Raw genomic sequence first — 18697 nt, 5'->3', positions numbered from 1 at the left:
CTAGTCTATAGTCTAGTCTATAGTCTAGTCTATAGTCTAGTCTATAGTCTAGTCTATAGTCTAGTCTATAGTCTAGTCTATAGTCTAGTCTATAGTCTAGTCTACTAGCTAGTCTATAATCTAGTCTACTGGCTAGTCTATAGTTTAGTCTATAATCTAGTCTATACTCTAGAATATTGTCTAGTCTTTAGTATGGTCTGTAGCCTAGTCTATATATAGTATATAGTATTCTAGTCTATAGTCTGGTCTATAGTCTAGTTTGTAATCTAGTATATAGTTTACACTATAATCTAGTTTATGGTATAGTCTATGTTCTAGTATATTCTCTAGCCTATAGTTTGGTCTATAGTGAGGTATATAGTCTAGTCTATAGTTTATTCTATAATCTAGTATATAGTTTATTCTATAATCTAGTCTCTAGTCTAGTCTATAATCCAGTCTTTAGTCTATAGTCTAGTTTTTTGTCCAATCTATTGTCAAGTCTGTGATGTAATTCATAGTCTGTGATTTACATGATCCATTGTAAATGTGATCTCGTTCAAGAGTGCAACTTTAAAAAGTGTTTTCCTAACGAATTTCATGAAACTTTTTTCAAATTGGTTTTTTCTTAACTGTATAATGGAAGGACCATTTTATTTTAAAACTAAATTCGGTATTTGTAATAAAACCTAATACTTTTCTATAAAATCCACAAATCTGTAATTACATTTTATTGATTAAAATATTGATTTTTTAGTGAAAACTAAAAGTTTAGATTTAGAAACGAAACAGCCTAAAGAAAGCACCAACACTTTTTTTTGGCAAAAAAACTGCTTTTTATTGAAAACATGAAAACTTTTTAATTAAACTACAGACATTTTATCTGATCGATAAGGTATCCACCTGTTCGGTTCCACTAGTGTTAACACACATTTTTTTCCTCTTCCATTAATTTTATTCACAATGTACTCAAAATAATAATAATACTTGTATTTTGGCCTCATTCGTTAACCAAATTGGCAATAGATATTTTAAAATTCCAAACACAGAACATTTTTGGAATAATTTTGCAATATACAAACATATATTTATATTATTTTATACTCTATTCTTTTGGGTGTGTGTTAATATTTTCAAACGCATATTAAATAAATTTATTTATTTTTCTAGCAATTTTTGTTTAAATACAAAAAGAAATTTCGAGGTCATATAAAAAAAATTTTTGGATGAAATATTTTTGGAAAAAATAAAACGAAAAACGTAATATAAGAAGAGGATGTACACAAATACTAATTTGTAAATTTCCGCTTTTAAAAGACACACATTAAAAAAAATTGTATTTAAAATTGGAACAAAGTATTTAATTTTATTACTTTTCTCTTTCTTTCTAAATAGTGAAAAGGTGTAGGACAAAAAAAACACTAGAAACCAAAAACTGCAAATGCACTTTTTGTAAAAGCGTTCAAAAATACATATTTCTTAATTCAAAACACACTTACGACTTCTTTCATAATATCAGAGACAGACAGAGTGACTGACTGTCTTGTGATACGTTGAATGAGTTTTTACTCGAATGTACATTTGAATTATAATTGACAAACGAACGAATGAAACATTTTCTGCAAAAATGTTCGCACCCGCCTTTTTATACAAATAAAGAGAATTTCACTTCCCAGCAAAAATACAACGAAGTACTTCCTAAAGAATTAAATTTATCACCAGTTTAAAAGTAGCTTTCAGTGAACTTTTTTAACTTCTGTGGTAGTGATGTTTATTGACTTTCAAAGAAGCGAAAAAGTTCAATTTTTGTTTAAATAAATTAAACCAACTTTATTATTGACTTAATTGACAAATGCTTGCAATTTATTTATTAAAATTACTTCCTGAGAATGACTTTAAATGTAGTGAATTTGGAATCAAATTAAAAAGAACATAAATCCTATGGCAAACCGGTGTTAAAATCATCACTTCTTTAGGTGTTTTCAGTACTTCCATGGAGTAAATTCTTCATCTTTTGTGCTTCTTTGGAAGTTCTTTTTTTTTGCTGGGTTGGTAATAGTTATGTAGATATTAATAAAAGTATATATTTGTACGTATGTGCTTATTTATATTAATTTAAAGTAGTTTTTCTATTTTCAATACAAAAAATATTTCGGAATTCCCCAGTCATTCAGTGTTTAAAGCAAATTAATGTAAAAGGAAAAAGTTTTAATACATTGCATAGTCATAGACATTAGCTATTAGATAGTATAGTATATTAGTTAAAACAACAACAATATTTAATAATATTATTATTAACAATAATTAATAATTAGCGGATATGGCGACATAGTCGTACAAACAAACGAATTTTAAATATCTAACGACAGCCACTCAGTCAAACAGTCACTCACTCATCAAGTCACTAACACAAACCATTAGAAAAGATAATTAAAACAACATGGCCAATTGAAAGACTAACAGTCCATCGACTATTCCTTGGCTATCAATTGAGCCTATACCTAGCAGTTCGTGCGTTTTTTTCTTTTACGCTACAGCTACCTGTAAAGACTCAATACTCTTACACCCACACACATTTATTGTTTACTCATCGTCTGTCCTCTGAGTCGGGGTCTTATCGCTCACACTATGAGGGTCATCACGTATTTCTTTTTTTTTGTTTTTGGTTTTAAATACTTTCATGCCTCTAATTAAACGCTTCGTTAATGCTTTCTTAAGTATCTAATTTCTTTATTTATTTTATTATTTTATTTTTTTTTTCATTATTTAATATAAATTCATTTATTCAACCATTAAATCAAACCGATCGTTTGTATCGATCGTTTGATTTTAAAGACAAAATCAATAGAACTAAAGAAAAAAGAGTTAAGAAGTAGCAGTAAAAAACGATACCGCCAGTTCTCATAGCAACAGTAGAATATTTTTATTTTCGTTAATTTATTTGTGTTATCAAAAGTCTTTTTGGTTTTATTACCTCTTTATTAAACAGAGTCTTAAAGGGATTTTATTAAAAAATACAAATAAGCACTTAAAATTTTAAAACTATTCATGATCATTGCTCAAACGATCATTAAATAAAAAGAAAATACATTTTCTTATAATTGTTTATTTTGTAGCATATAAGGCTTAAAGCCGTTATGCTCTGTATACACGGTTGTTAGATCTTACAACGCAGAAAATGTCTAATAATTCTGTCAACTTACAAATTTTGTCTTGCAATATTTTTGGTAATGCTTTTTTTGACAACGGTGCAAAAGAAAAATTGTAAGCTCAGACGATTAATAAACATTTTCTGCGCATTTTACTGCCAACGTTGTAAGATCTGACAACCGTGTATCACGGTTTTAACACACGCTTGTCAGATCTTACAACGTTGTCAGTAAAATGTTCAGAAAAAGTCTAACAATCGTTTGAACTTAAAATTTTTCTTCTGTAACGTTATCAGAAAAAGCTTCACTGATAATATTGCAAGACAAAATTTGTAAGTTGACATTGTTATAAGACATTTTCTTCAAATTTTACGAGCAACGTTGTAAGATCTTACCACCGTATATACATAACTTTAGTTTACCTATTTTTAAAAAAATTAAAATTTTTCAATTGCTGATTAAATTATCTTCTATTCATTATTCATCAAATTCTGAACTATAATCTAAACAGGTAACATTCTCGAATCTAATGTTATGAATTTAAAAAGAAAATCCAGTAGAATTTCCATTAACATTTAAATTTTATTTACGATCTTCAAATATGATCACAATAACATTCAATTGAAATATTATTATATTGCTCTTTATCCAGAGACCATAAAATGTACTGAGAGTTGATCTTGCTAATTCAACACAAAACTGTCAACAAAACTTTTTATCTGCAGGCTTTTCAATGATCTCACCCAGAGTTTTCTGATCAATTGGAGTTAGTTTTCTTAGTATTAGAATACCAAGAAAAGGTTTGATAACTTCTCGTCGTTACTAGACCAGAAAATGTAATAAGTGTTGATCTTCATTAATATTTTCACACGAAACTCTTTTTCAGGAGTGAAGATAACATCTTCACTTATGTTAATAGTTCATTCATTTTATAAGCTGGTATTTCAATGATCTCACTCAGGATTTTCTGAACAATTTTCATAATTGAAACTTCGATAATCTTTCTGCCGTAAGAGAGAAGTCTATCCCAATATCAATTTGTTTAATTTTATAAACTTTTAACATCAAATCAAATCGAGATCACTCCTGATCATTATCCCTAATTCAGAAGCCTGATCTGTAGCTTAAACAATATCCCTATTATAAGAGAGTCCAGAGATTGTGCATTAGATATTCTCCTCATATTAAAATTTAAACTTAAGATCCTCCAATTCAATATGATGTTGTTGTTGCAGCAGTTCTTAACTGGGAAAAACTTTTGATTGTTACAAATGTCGCTGTGATGACAATCTTTGGCAGAGATTGACTTGGGTCATTCCGGTGCAAAGATACAATTGATTAGATTTATTTCAATATTGTAGCAGTCTTAGGATGTTTAAACCAAATAAAGTTAAATTATAACATTTATTTCCTTTCAACCATGTTTGGATCATAAACAATTTTTAGCAACTATTTCCAAAAAAATTGAGATCATAAAAATCCACTACCCTCGTATATGATGGGTGTATAATAAAGGGAATGATCATCACTTATATATACAAATCTCACATATCATTCTAAATTAAAAACAATTTCAAATAACTTAATAATTAAAAACTTAAGAGGAATGATCGTTAATTATGGACTAAATCACTAAATATTATTTAGCAAACGATAGAACTATTCTTCGAATTCTTTATGTTTTCTAAACTAATGAAAACTATTGTTCACTTTTGAAATTTATTCTTTTCATTTAAACGATTTCATTCTTTTAATGTTCTATGTACCAAGTTAATTCATAAAAAATGTTTAATTCATAATATTTGAATACCTAGTGATTTTATAGTTTTCAATTATTTGAATTGGTCAATTGAATTGCCAGTTTATTTGGTTGGTTGGAACACATTTGCATTATAGTTTGGTAATACGTAATATTTAAATGCCAACACTCACACACACACACACACACACAGTAATATCCAGACTTATGAGGTAATTCCCATAAAGAAAAATTATTGATTCATGTGTATGGGTTAGTAACAATACAACTACTGTATGTGAATTGTACGTAAATACGTTTTATAAATATCGAGAATTTAATAGAAAAATTTTTGATACCATACTCGTACTTGGTGTATAAACGATTGTGGTGCTTGAAGTGTAAGTTTTAAAGGAAGAATATTAATTATAATGAAGATGCTTAAAATTTGTCCAATAATCTGAATTATAAACTTCCAGATTTCTAAAAACTATATTATGGAAGGTTTAAGTATTTTTTTATTTTCAATTTTTTTAATTTATTTAATGTTTCTCTCAATAATTTTGTTGAAATAAAATCTAACGGAAATAACTTTAATACATAAATTTTGATGATATATCAACTTCACATACCACCTTCGTAGTTACTTACTTTTTACTTATATTAATTTAAATGAATTATTTTATTATTAAAACGGTTATAACTATTTGTTGCTACTGTTTTTCTTCATTACATTTATTTATTTTATTTTTTATGCAAATCTAAATAAATAAAAATTTTTTATAACATTGTTTAAACTAAAGGTCTTAAGGTGGGGAGTTGTACTTTAATATGGTTTGCTATTTCTGTAAGCTGGAACACGTTTAAACTTTTACACGACTTCTGTTTTTCGTACACTAAGAGGAAATCGTTTTTACAATAATTAGAAATATAAAAACATTATTAAATAAGTACTTTGTTATTTTGTCAAATTAAATTGCGTTTTTCAGGTTTATTGTTTAAACCACCAATAAATGATTTATATACGAAAATTAGAAAACGCCACAAAATTGTTAAATTTAATATAATTTAAATGAACTTTACATAGATTTTGTGGTTTTGACATTGAGATATATAGATAGATAGATAGATAGATAGATAGATAGATAGATAGATAGATAGATAGATAGATAGATAGATAGATAGATAGATAGATAGATAGATAGATAGATAGATAGATAGATAGATAGATAGATAGATAGATAGATAGATAGATAGATAGATAGATAGATAGATAGATAGATAGATAGATAGATAGATAGATAGATAGATAGATAGATAGATAGATAGATAGATAGATAGATAGATAAATAAATAAATAAATAAAAAAGGTAAAGTCAACTGAATTTGCCCAGAATATAATCTTTTGAAAAGAAGGTCAGTCTTAACCCAAGGAAAGTTAAAAACTTGAGTTTAACGCTACTCATTTTGAGTCAAAGCTTTGGTAATGAGTATTATTCATGCATTACTTGGTAGTTATTTTATGCATTACTTGGTAATGCTTGGTCGTTATGAATGACATAAATTATTTTTATCGGATTTGTAGCTAGGTGCCTAATAAGTTATAGTTTATGGTTATAACGCTAGTCGATATTAAAAGTATTGTTAAAGATAGATTGAATGGTAAAATAACTTACAATTGCAACTAACACTAGTCATTAATTTCCTTTTTTATATTTATTGTCAATAATAAATAAAATAATAAATTATCTTTTTCTAATAAATAAACTATTTTTATTTCACACCAAACATTTCAAATATTTACCTCTTCCACCAAGATCATGGCCACAAACTATTTCTGATCAATAAATTAAAGTTTTAGCGCCATTTATTAAAAATATTTGAAATTTAAAAATAAAAATAAACCAACAACAATCAACCACAAAAGTGGAAGTACTTAAAAATACAACAAAAACAATCAAATATTTTATGTTAAAATACTCAATTAAATTGCTCTTCTTGCATCTTAACCTCTCCTTCCGCTTTCGTTCTTTTTTTTTCACTGGCAGCGGTGCTTAACATAAATCTACTTAAACAACCATGACTGATTAAATTTTCAAATGTTTTAGAAAATATAATTCTACTTGAGAGCAGTTTAATTGTTTTTCATGTTTTTCTTTCCATAATTAATTCAGAAAAATACATTTATTTAGTATTTCTGTTCTTCGGGTTTAATCATTATCTTTTCTTTATTCTTATTTACCACTTTAGTACGAGTACCAACAGATTAAGAGGGAATAACACCGACTGACAGACGTTAAAGGGGGGGGGAAATACTTATTGAGCATTTCCTTCCGGTTTGTTTGAAACGTTTAAAATTTCCATTTCATATTGTATCTGTTGTTGTTGGAATTTTCATCATCAATATATTTTGAATCAATTGACAACAAGAATAGACTTATCAACGACAACCAGAAACGCACACATTAGTGTATTTGTGTGTTTGTGTGATTGGTTGGTGTGTGCAGTTGTAATAAAGATGCCCATAAATTTGAAAGTTATATGGATGTTGCATGTTGCACCTAGTTGCATTTTCGTTTTTATTGCTTGTTCTTTATTTGGATATTTAGTAATTTTGTCTTTCTTTTTTGTGTGTGTTTAAAAATAAATTTTTAATACTTTAGATATGTTTGTTGCTTCTTTATTACGTTACATATGATGTGTGTTTTTGTTGTTGCTTCATCCATTGCCATACTGCTCAATTTTCTTTGGCACTCAGTTATTTACATAGCGCATCCGTGGAGTAAAATAGACAGCATTCCAGCATCTGTCAAGTTTTTTATGTTGGCAACCAGCTGCTATGACATTTAAATGAAACTATAAAGAAAAAAAATAATTAAAAATGTTGCTAGCACTGTGGCTTAAAACGTAACTAAGTATGTATGTATGTATGTATGTATGTATGTATGTATGTATGTATGTATGTATGTATGTATGTATGTATGTATGTATGTATCAATCTATCTATCTATCTATCTATCTATCTATCTATCTATCTATCTATCTACCTATCTACCTACCTATCTATCTATCTATCTATCTATCTATCTATCTATCTATCTATCAATCTATCTACCCAGTAAAAACTTTCATTTTAAGCCATTATTTTAACACGGTGATGTCATTGGATGCAAGTACTTACCACAAACGATTACAAGTAATTAAAAAAGTTGTCATTGTAAGTCACATGAAAAAACTTATACAACTTCTATATCCTTACTGGCAAGATTACTAATGAATTAGAAAGCATTTATATAATGCATTATTAGTAAGACCTTATTAAACTACTTCTATGTAATCCAGGCGATATCTAGTAGTCATTGAAAGGTATGTTGTTAGGTAAGTAATTACAATTTAAAGCCATTACCCAGTTTTTGCTGGGTATCTCTCTCTCTCTATCTATCTATCTATCTATCTATCTATCTATCTATCTATCTATCTATCTATCTATCTATAAATAGATAGATAAAATATCATTAAAAATCTATTGCCTAAATAGTTTTCGCACATTCATTGCTTTCCATAATGCAAGAAAACTTTAAATGAGAAAAAACTCGATTCAATATGTTTTGCAGCATTGTGCCTCTGATCGATGAAGAAGACCCTTTTAGCATTGACCTCAGAAGTCCTTTTTTTCAAAAACATTAATATTCCTTGTAAACAACAAACAAGAATAGCGATATAAACCATTATATGAAATAAACAACAATACATTGTTGTTCTTGCAACACAACCTCATACATCAATGGAGTCATACTCTTACATCAAGAGTATCCTACGCAAACATACTTTTAAATATAAATTAATGTTGCATGTGCTACCAAGAGTGTAGTTGGTTGTTGCATAGTTATTTACGAAAAAAAATTATTTCCACATTGTATAAAAGAATATCATAAAAAAAACGTTTTCCATACGAACTGCTAATGTTGTTTTCATAATTTTTTCCTTCTGTTTTCCATATTTAAAGCGCGTGAAATTGCAAATGTTCGTTTGGCTCGTTTGCATTTTAAATTGGTTTGTGCCTCCACATTTAGTTCGCAAACGACATAGTACTACTGCAACAGCCATAATAACAGCAACCAAGCAACAACAGTAATATTTGCGTCTATATTTGTGCTGCGATCGATGATGATCTAGTATGTACGATTTGTTGTTGTTAGTTGCAGTTGTATGCAATGCAACTGCATTCTGAAGCAAGCAAATCATACAAAACATTGTAGGCTGAATGGCTGCAGGGCTGAGTTGAACATTAGATTTTATGTTGTTGTTATTATTGCTGTATGAACTACGCATGTGTTTTTGTAATAACAACAAAAACACCATCTATGTATGTAATGCTAGTGGTATTGTTGTTGTAGCAATAGTCTCTGTTCAAGTATGAACACGTGCCTGGAATACCAAAGTGACTTGTGTAATTGTAAAAAATTACTTTTAACAAAAACCATGCAACAACAACAAAACCAACATTGTATGTATGATAATATTTGTTGGTTGTAAAAAGTTGCTGTTTGGTTCTCTTGTCTATTTTAAACCAAAAAAAATATTTATAAATTATTGTGGAAATTTTTAAAATTTCATTATACAGGGTGTTTGCTTTTAGAGTTAAAACAAATATGTCGGTAGTTTTATTTTCTTATTGTCAATATTGAACACATGTGGTTGGAAATTTGTTTGTAACATGAAGATTCCATAAGCAAATTCAAATTTACAAATAACGTAATGGAAAGCACTCATACTTCTGCAAATTCCCTTTAACATAGCGAAAAAGGACCAGTGGCCAAGAATGAAAAGCTGGTTTTTTAAGGTAGATAGATAGATATATGTATAGATAGATAGATAGATAGATAGATAGATAGATAGATAGATAGATAGATAGATAGATAGATAGATAGATAGATAGATAGATAGATAGATAGATAGATAGATAGATAGATAGATAGATAGATAGATAGATAGATAGATAGATAGATAGATAGATAGATAGATAGATAGATAGATAGATAGATAGATAGATAGATAGATAGATAGATAGATAGATAGATAGATAGATAGATAGATAGACGACTTGTACTTAGTCAACAACTTAATTTTCAGTGACTACTTCCTAGCGTCAGCATTACTTAGTAGGTGTTTAGAAATGACTTACAAATAATATGTTATGTAAGTGCTTAAGGTAAAACCTTTGGAAATGGTGTTTTCCAACAAACCAAACATATATTTTATTGTAAAAAGTATTAAAAGACTCAGTGGGTGTGTCCTCGTAGGGAATTTGTTTTCTCAGAAATAACACTACATTCCTTTTGTTGCATATTGACAGGCGATCATAGTAAGTACTTATCTAACGTCTTATTTGTAAGAGATAGCGGTAAGTAAGTATTAAAATACTATTATTGAAATCATTCGACTTGGAATTAAAAATTTTTTACATTTTAGATATCGGAATGTCTTTTCTATATGAAAGCTTCCATTCGATTATGCGATAATTTGGTCTCTGAATTGTAATAAAAATATATTTCGAAAAACAATTTATAAATTCATTTTTCAGTTTCCTGTAATAGTAAATAAAAACACATTTTTTTAGTTTTTTTTTTAATAGACTTTTTATTATTTTTAAAAATCATAATCAATGAATCATTCAATTATTGTTACAGTTTTACGAGTACAAGTAGAGAGAAAGAGAGAGTTTTTGTAGTAGCAGCTTTTTAAATAATACTACAAAAACATTATTTATTAATTTTAGTTCATTTACAAAAAAATTATAAAAATACAAAACAAATGAAAATGTATAACATTTTATTTGTTAAGCGCGGTTTAAAATTTATAATTTTTCTTTATTTATGCTTAATAATTAAAAATGACAAAGATGTTGATATGCAGCAGATATTCTGTATTTATTTCTTCAACTGTAAAGATGTGGGGGGCGGGGGTTGCTAAACATATTAAAGATGGCAGCACAACACCTTTTTTTTTTGAAACGTTAAACGCTTGTTTTTCAATTTTTTTTTCATTTTCAAAAATTTTTGTTTTGTTTTAAATTTATAGTATTATCATTAATAATTATTTTAGCAAATATTTACATTAAGTAAAATTATTTGTTGTTTTATTTTTTTTTTAATATTTAAGATTAAATATTTTTTTAAGTTAATAATAATTTGTTTAAAGTTATATTTTAGAAATTATAGGAAATAAAGGACAAAAAAGGAGAGTTTTTTAAGAGAAAAATAATACATTGAAATATTTTTTTTTGAGAAAATTGGAAATCAAAACGATTTCAAAATTGAAACAATTTTGTTTTAAATTAAAGTATTTTTTCGATTTTTTTTTAATTTTTATTTACACTTAGAAAATTATTGTAAAAGAGTTTTTTATTTATTTTTTTTTTTAGAATTTTATATTTATTTTTTAAAAGCAAATAAACAAAAAGTTTAAAGAAAAGGAAAAAAATAGTACAACAAGACAACAAGTTTATTTATTTTAATATAATAAATTAAGAGATTTTCTAAGGGTCAGTTTTACAGTGCTTAAGGTTAAGTTTACAAGTATATAATTTAAGTTAATACAAGAAGTTTACACAAGTTTTTGTTTTATAAAGGTTAAGAATTTAAATTTTTTACAAATTTTGTTAAGAGGAAAGGAGTAATGTTAAACTTGATTTTAAACTAAGTTTAAACTGAGCTTTATAAAACTAAAGAATTAGGATAAAATAAGTTTTAGTTCAATAAAATTTTAAATTTTTCCTAAAAGTATCATTACCTAAACAATTAAAAATTCTATTTTCTATACTTTAACTGAGTTTAAGATATTAATTTAAATAACTGTTAAACTTTATTCATATTGTTTAAATTTCAAATCCATTTGTCTTGTTAATATGGTAACGGTTATTAGTCTTCTTAAACCGTTTTGATTTAATATTAAGTTCTATAGATTTTGTCTGTTAGTTAAACCTAGTTTAAGTTAATTGAAGTTTAAATTACTTTACATTTAAAACCTGCTTATTTAAACTAATCCCAAAAACCAATTTTTTTATTTAACAGAGATATATACGTTTCGTAATTTAAGCCTTTATATTTAAAATAAGTTTAAGTTTTTCTTGATCTTCTTAGAAATTACAAGTTTAATTCAAAAATAAAATGTAAGTTTTTTAATCTAAATTATCAAAATACAATATTGTTTCTGGTAGTTAATCATAATCCTCTTTTAAGTCCATTTCTCTTTAAACTTAGTTTAAATTAACATCCAGCAATCTTAATTATAGTTTACTTAATCCTTCGAAAAGAACTTGTTTTAATTTTAATAATTTCTAAAATGTTTGCAATTTAAAATTCTTAAGCAAATATTTATTTCAAAATTTAGTTCAATTTTATTTCATTAATTGTTTAAGGTTTAATATTTTCCTTAGTAGTTCTAAGCTTAAACCTAGAACTGAAAAACTTTAAACCTTAATAATATTTAAAAGTTTTTTTGTTTACTATTAATAAATTCTTTTCGTTTTAATTTAACTTTTTAAACTAAGTTTAATCTTTAAACTTAAACAATTTGTTTTTCGTTTTAACTAAGATTAAGTTAATATCTGTTCTCTCGTTTAAACAAAAGTTGAGTAAATGATAGTTTAGCTAAGACAATATTTTATATTGATTAAACTCCTAATATTTTAATTTTACTTTTTTGATTAAATTTAATCTTTAAACTTAACTAATGTATGTTTCAGTTAAACTTAGTTTAAACTTAGGCAAAGTTCTGTATTGTTTAAGATGTTTTATTCGATTAAAACTTAGTGTGAACTCACTTTTGAAAACAAAAGTAAACAGTATAGAAAATTTGACTATTATTTAATTTCTAAACTTGGTTTAAATCTAAGCTACCTTATTCATAAACATGTTTTATAAACCTTTGATAAATGTTTATAAATAAGACCCAAAATGTATAATTATATACACAGTCAAGTAGATTATGATATAATTAAACTTTTATATTAGAACCTAATTCAAGAAAAACTTGCATTTTACTTTACATAAACCTGAAATTAAACTTGTTTAGCGTTAACTTATTGCACTCCTGATGCTAAATTTACATCTCAGTTTTTTAGCGTTTAGAAGATATCTTTCATTTCTTCCTTTTAACTAATTTTACACTAAATTCTGTTTAACTTAGTTTTACCTTTTCTTTGTTTAGAATAAATTTGTATCTTGCTTATTCAACCTAAACATATACTAAGTTTAAACGGGTCTGGTTTAACTTCCTATGCAGCTGATCTCAGTTTAACCTAAACTTAGTTCTTTTCAATTTCAATGTTACTGCTAAACATAAACTTTGTTAAACCTTGAACTGTTTTAAAGTTCTGCCCATTTGATGTAGGATTTTCATGCAATTCTTAAACTTTATTTAACACTAAACTCAGTTTTACTTAAACTAAGTTTTAATTGACTTTATTATGCAACGTTAGGGCTAAACTTAAGCTATGTTTAAACTGGTAGCCAGTTGATCTGGACTATGTAAGTGTTTAAACTTTTAAAGAAATCTACTATTTTTACTTATTTTGCATTAAACTCAGCTTAAGTTAAACTTAGTTTGTTTGCCTCTGTTAAATTAAAACTTATTAGCAATTACTTTGGTCGTATACATACTAAAGTTTTAATAGGGTTTAGACTTAGTTATATCTCAGTTAATATTTAACTTTTTTTGCTTTAATTGTTAAAAATATTTAAACTCTTGATTAAACTAGGTTTAGTTAAAATCTGAAATTTTGTGTTAGATCTCGTATTTTCTCAATATCTGCTAATCGATTTATCGTAAATATATGATAACTGATAACCAGAGATTAAGATAAAGGGCTTCAAACTAGTAAATAGTTTTACTTTCGAGATACTTTCCATTAAGTTAAAAATTTACAAATCTTTATTTAAATTTTCTTAAAGTTTTAAGGAAATCAGTTCAAACTAGGATTAAACTTTACTTAGTTGACTATTCATAATTTTTAAAACGTTCCTAATTATAATTTAAGTTTAACCAATGTTTATTTAAATTTATTTAGTTTTAAAGAAATTTATTGCTTATATTCAATTAAAAACAAATAATTTAAACTCAGTTTAACTTAAACTTACTTAAGCTAGTAATTTCATATAAAACTAAAATAACTTTAAGTTCTAGCTGGATTAAACTTAGGTTAAATTTACCATCAGTTTAAACATAAAAGAAATAAAATTTCAAATATAAATTTAGCAATTTAATTTAAACTCAGTTTAACTTAAACTTAGTTTGACTAGTAATTTAGTATGTAACTAAAACTACCTAAGATTCTAGCGTGTTTAAACTCAGTTAAGTTAAATTTACCATAAATAATTATTAAAGAATACAAAATTCAAATACAAAAATCTTTGAAATTAATTTAAACTCAGTTTAACTTAAACTTAGTTTAGCCTAAAAATTTGTATTATACATAAACTACTAACAGCTCAAAATGGTTTAAACTAAGTATACTTTATACAATTAAATAATTTTTGCAATTAAAACTTAACCTTACTTAAGAAAAACTGACCCTTAATTTTAGTTGAGATATTCATTAATATTTGTTTTTTTACTTTGCATCTTCTTATACATACTCGTTTTAACAATGTATATATTATTGTTAATTTTGTAAAATTTTATTTTAATTACATAATTATAAGAATTACTTTTTTGTAAATTTTTTTGTATGTGTGTGTGTGTTAATTTTAAGTATGTTCCAGTTTCATTGTTTCGCTTAAAAATTTTCAAAATTTTTGTTTTTTGTTGTGGTTTTTTAGCCAGCCTCTGGCACTTCGACAGTCAATCAGCCACCATCTTTTGTTTTAACATTTTGAACTATTTTCCTCAATATAAACATTACCAGATTTTAAAGTTGATGTATTAGTGAATAAACGACGATCATGTTGTAGACTTTGTTGATGTTTATCCGATTTTTCTGAAAGAAAAAAAAAAACGTAAAATAAAATAAATAAATATAAAAATGTGAAATAAATTTTAAGTAAAAAGAAAAATAAACATAATATTTTTATTTGAAAAAAAAGTACAAAAACACTCATAAACGTAAAACGTGCACCATAAATTGCACCTTAATAAACATTTATCGACAGTCTACTGATTCCTGGTGTTTATCGTTGTTGTTGTTTGTTTTTTTATTATTAAAAACATAAATTTTATCTACAACCTTTTTTTCGACAAAGATCCTTTTTTAAAATTCTATAAATGATTTTCTTTTTTTGTTGTTTGTCTCACTGACAACTAAATGATTGGCGACGTGTGGCCATAATCATAAAGAAAATTAAATTATTTAACAATAACAACTACACCTACAGACCAATAACATTTAATTTTTCAAAAAAAAAAAAAAAAAATCCAAACAAATTATTATGTTTTTTTTATTATTTAAAAATATATTTGTGATGCGATTTATTTGTTTATTCAATTTCATTGTCATGAGCCAATGACGTACTTCCATTTAATGTTTAATTTAAGATATGAATGAGTTTTTTTTCTACTTTGTTTGTTTTAAATAAATATTGGATTTTTTTTATGTTTTTGTTTCAATATTTAGTCAAATTAACAGGGCAATTTGTTTGAAAAAGTAATGTTAATATGTTTGTGTTTTTTTCTCATTTTAGGCTTTTAACGCTAATGGAATCAGGTAAGTGTTTTTAAAATAATATTTACAAATTTAGTTATGAAAAGAATATTTTCTTTTAAATATTCCCCCTTAAAATTCCAATAAAAATGTTAACATTTTCAAGCACTTAAGCAAAAAGTGTTTCTGAGTGTGAATTTTTAATTTAAACCTTTTGTATTCTGGCAAACTAAACGGCTTTTTTCTCTTTGCTTTAGCGCTAAACTTTCTCTTTCAATTATGTTGATTTTAATGATAAGAGCAAATAGAGAGAGAGAGACAATAGAAATAAATCTAGCTTTTATTGAAAAAGTTTAAAGTAGTCTATTGTCTCGTTTATGGACTAGTATATGTATGTACAACACTATGATCTATTTTATTGGCATTTCTATAGACTAGTGGTCTGACTAGTCTATTGACTAGTCTTTTGACTAGTCTGTTAATAATTCCATTGGCTAGTCTACTGAGTATTCTACTGACAGTCCACTGACTAATCTTTTGACTAGTCTATTTGCTGGACTACTGACTAACCTATTGACTAGTCTATTGGCTAGTCCCCTAACTTACCTATTGACTAAATGATTGAATATTAACTAGTATATTTACTAGTCTACCAACTAGTCTATTGGCTAGTCTAATGACTAACCTATTGACTAGTCTATTGACTAATCTACTAAGTAGTAATTTGTCTAGTCTACTAACTAATCTTAGTCTATTGGCTAGTCTACTAAATGACCTGTTAATTAGTCTACTGACTAGTCTACTAACTAGTCTACTAACTAATATTTTTACTAGTCTACTAACTAGTCTTTTGACTAGTTTACTGATTAGCTCATAGGTTAGTATATTGACTAGCCTAATCTATTGACTAATATATTGAATAGTCTTTGACTAGTCCATTACTAGTCTAGTGAGTAGGAGAAGTTTAAAAGTTTTGTTGTTTATGGACTAGTTTATTTGTTAGTGTTATTGACTACTCTGTGGACCAATCTACTTACAAGTCTATGGATTAGTCTATAAACCAGTCAGTTGACTTATAGACTAAACTAATAACTAATATGTTGTCCATTAATAAATCTGTTCACTAGTCTGACTAGACTATAGAATACTTAGTCTATTATCTAGAGTAATCTTTGGACTGGTCTATGGAATAGCTTCTTAGCTAAACTATGGACTAGTATTATCTATAGGCAAGTCTATGGATAAGTTTTTTGACTGATCTATAGACTACTCTGGTAACTGGACTATTGACTAGTCTATAAACTAGCGTGTGTACTGATCTAAGGAATAGTTTCTTGACTAAGCTATCAACCAGTTAATATGACAGTCTATTGACAAGACTATAAATTGGGCTAGGAACTATTCTGCTGACTTGTTTATAAACTAGTCTATTAATAAGTCCGATTTGTATATGGACTTCTATATTGGCTAATATGTGGAATAGTTTCTTGGCAAATCTTACTAGCCTATGGACAAATAATTGGACTAGTACAATGATTTTTCTATTCACAATATGTAATCATGAACTAATAATTGAACTAATCTTTTTACTAGTCTATCAATTTATCTATTAACTGGTCTCTTAACTAAGCCATAGACTGATTTATGAACAAGTCTATTAACAAACTTATCAAAAACTTTACTGTCATGGCAACTAGCTAGATATAATTAAATAAAAGTGTTTATAAAATCCATATAAATTCTTCAAATTTCTCTTCATTTTAATTGATATTCCAAAAAAGTTCTTATATAAAAAAAAAAATAAAAATGTCCCTCTAAAATATCGTGTTATAAAACTTGTTAAAAAAAAAACTCATCATGTTGATCAAATACTAGCAACCAAACACTCGAAAGTATTCTATTTATTGTGACAGCAAGAAAATGAAATTTTCAAGTATGTCAGACTCATCAGTCCATCAGACCAAACAAAAAAAAAAGAAAGAAAAAACACTAGCTACATGCTGTGTTTGGTGACAATTTTACAATTTACCACAACAAGATGCACTCACACACTCACTCTCTTGATCACAAGCGAAAATAAAAATTTGTAAATTCTTAAAGAAAACCTTGAAAAAAGATTTAATTTAAAAATATATTAAGAAACAACGAAAGTATCCCGCCAGGAACATATTCACACAGATGGATGGATGGACAGACAGACAGACGGTAGGACGGACATTGTTACACCCCAACGAAACTCATTAGACACTTTTTATTTGGTATGTACATACATATATATTTTTTTATTTGTTCCCTAAACCCACTTGAGTTTTATTTTAATCTTGTATTTGTATGTTAATCTTTTTGTAAATATACAACAGAGTTTGAAGTGTCTCTTTTATTTTAGATTCTTTTCTAAATCTTTTTTTCTTGAAGTGCTAAACAATAGATTTTCTATAAAAATACACACCCATAAATTTCAAACATATTTATTTCTATCTATTTTTGGGAAGTATTTATTTTTCTTGGTTTTTTAATCATACTTGTTGCATATGTTGTAATGTTGTTGCAGCAAGTTGTTAAGGAAGAAAGAAATACCTGCAAAAGATTTATTTTCTAACAAATGGTTTAAAAATTTTAAATCTATAGCACCTTTCCTTAAAAAAAAGTGCTCTTATGATCATTGCTACTCATTATCTAGTTGTCGCAACTATATTATTATTCAAATTGATTGAGTAGATTAATCATATTATTATTGTAAGCAAACATATAAATGTTTGACTCCATCATTCTCTTAAAACTAAACAAAGAAAATTAGCAATCTCTTCTCACCTGGCAACATAACATGTTGTGGTTGATGAAATGTTGTTGCTGTTGTCAATGCTGTTGTTGACGTTGGTATCCTTAAAGCATCCGCATTACCAATAAAGAATGTACCACCCTCTAAACTTTGTACCTCGGCCAATTTGGCCATGAGTTTTGTTGAAAGTTCTTCGACATCTGCAAGAGAGAAAAAAACAGAAATATTAAAGAAAATTTCCAATAAATTTTCAATAAGTCAATATTATTTATAGTTAACTGCAAAAAAAAAAAGAAAACATTATTGCAGCTATAAATATTTTTAATAGAGTTTAACATTAAACACATGTTTTTTTTTTTTTTTTGCAAATACCCAACTGTCTGTCAGTCAGCCAGGGGCACAGTTTGGTAATT

The 18697-nt window shown here is 26.6% G+C and overlaps 1 protein-coding gene and 1 long non-coding RNA gene across 6 annotated transcripts in view; one reads left to right on the top strand and one right to left on the bottom strand.

Annotated features, from left to right (window-relative positions):
* Window positions 1-18697, top strand: part of LOC111675835 — a 144298-nt gene that overhangs the window by 86749 nt on the left and 38852 nt on the right. For all 4 annotated transcript variants that reach the window (XR_006940383.1, XR_006940382.1, XR_006940381.1 and 1 more), the window contains exon 4: window positions 15546-15568. This is a non-coding gene — a long non-coding RNA (uncharacterized LOC111675835). The remainder of the gene's footprint in view (window positions 1-15545; window positions 15569-18697) is intronic.
* LOC111675834 (tumor necrosis factor receptor superfamily member wengen) overlaps window positions 10772-18697 on the bottom strand; it is a 44691-nt gene continuing 36765 nt past the window's right edge. For both annotated transcript variants that reach the window (XM_023436673.2, XM_046947327.1), the window contains exons 4-5: window positions 18317-18484; window positions 10772-14845 (exon numbers count right to left, since the gene is read on the bottom strand). In XM_023436673.2, coding sequence (XP_023292441.2) covers window positions 14733-14845; window positions 18317-18484 — 281 coding nt within the window. In that variant the 3' untranslated portion in view covers window positions 10772-14732. The remainder of the gene's footprint in view (window positions 14846-18316; window positions 18485-18697) is intronic.

The sequence above is a fragment of the Lucilia cuprina genome, chromosome 3 (assembly GCF_022045245.1).
Source record: "Lucilia cuprina isolate Lc7/37 chromosome 3, ASM2204524v1, whole genome shotgun sequence".
In the NCBI taxonomy this organism is placed as follows: Eukaryota; Metazoa; Arthropoda; class Insecta; order Diptera; family Calliphoridae; genus Lucilia; species Lucilia cuprina.
Note: the sequence above shows the minus strand (reverse complement) of the source record. Positions and strands in the feature narration are given on the sequence as shown.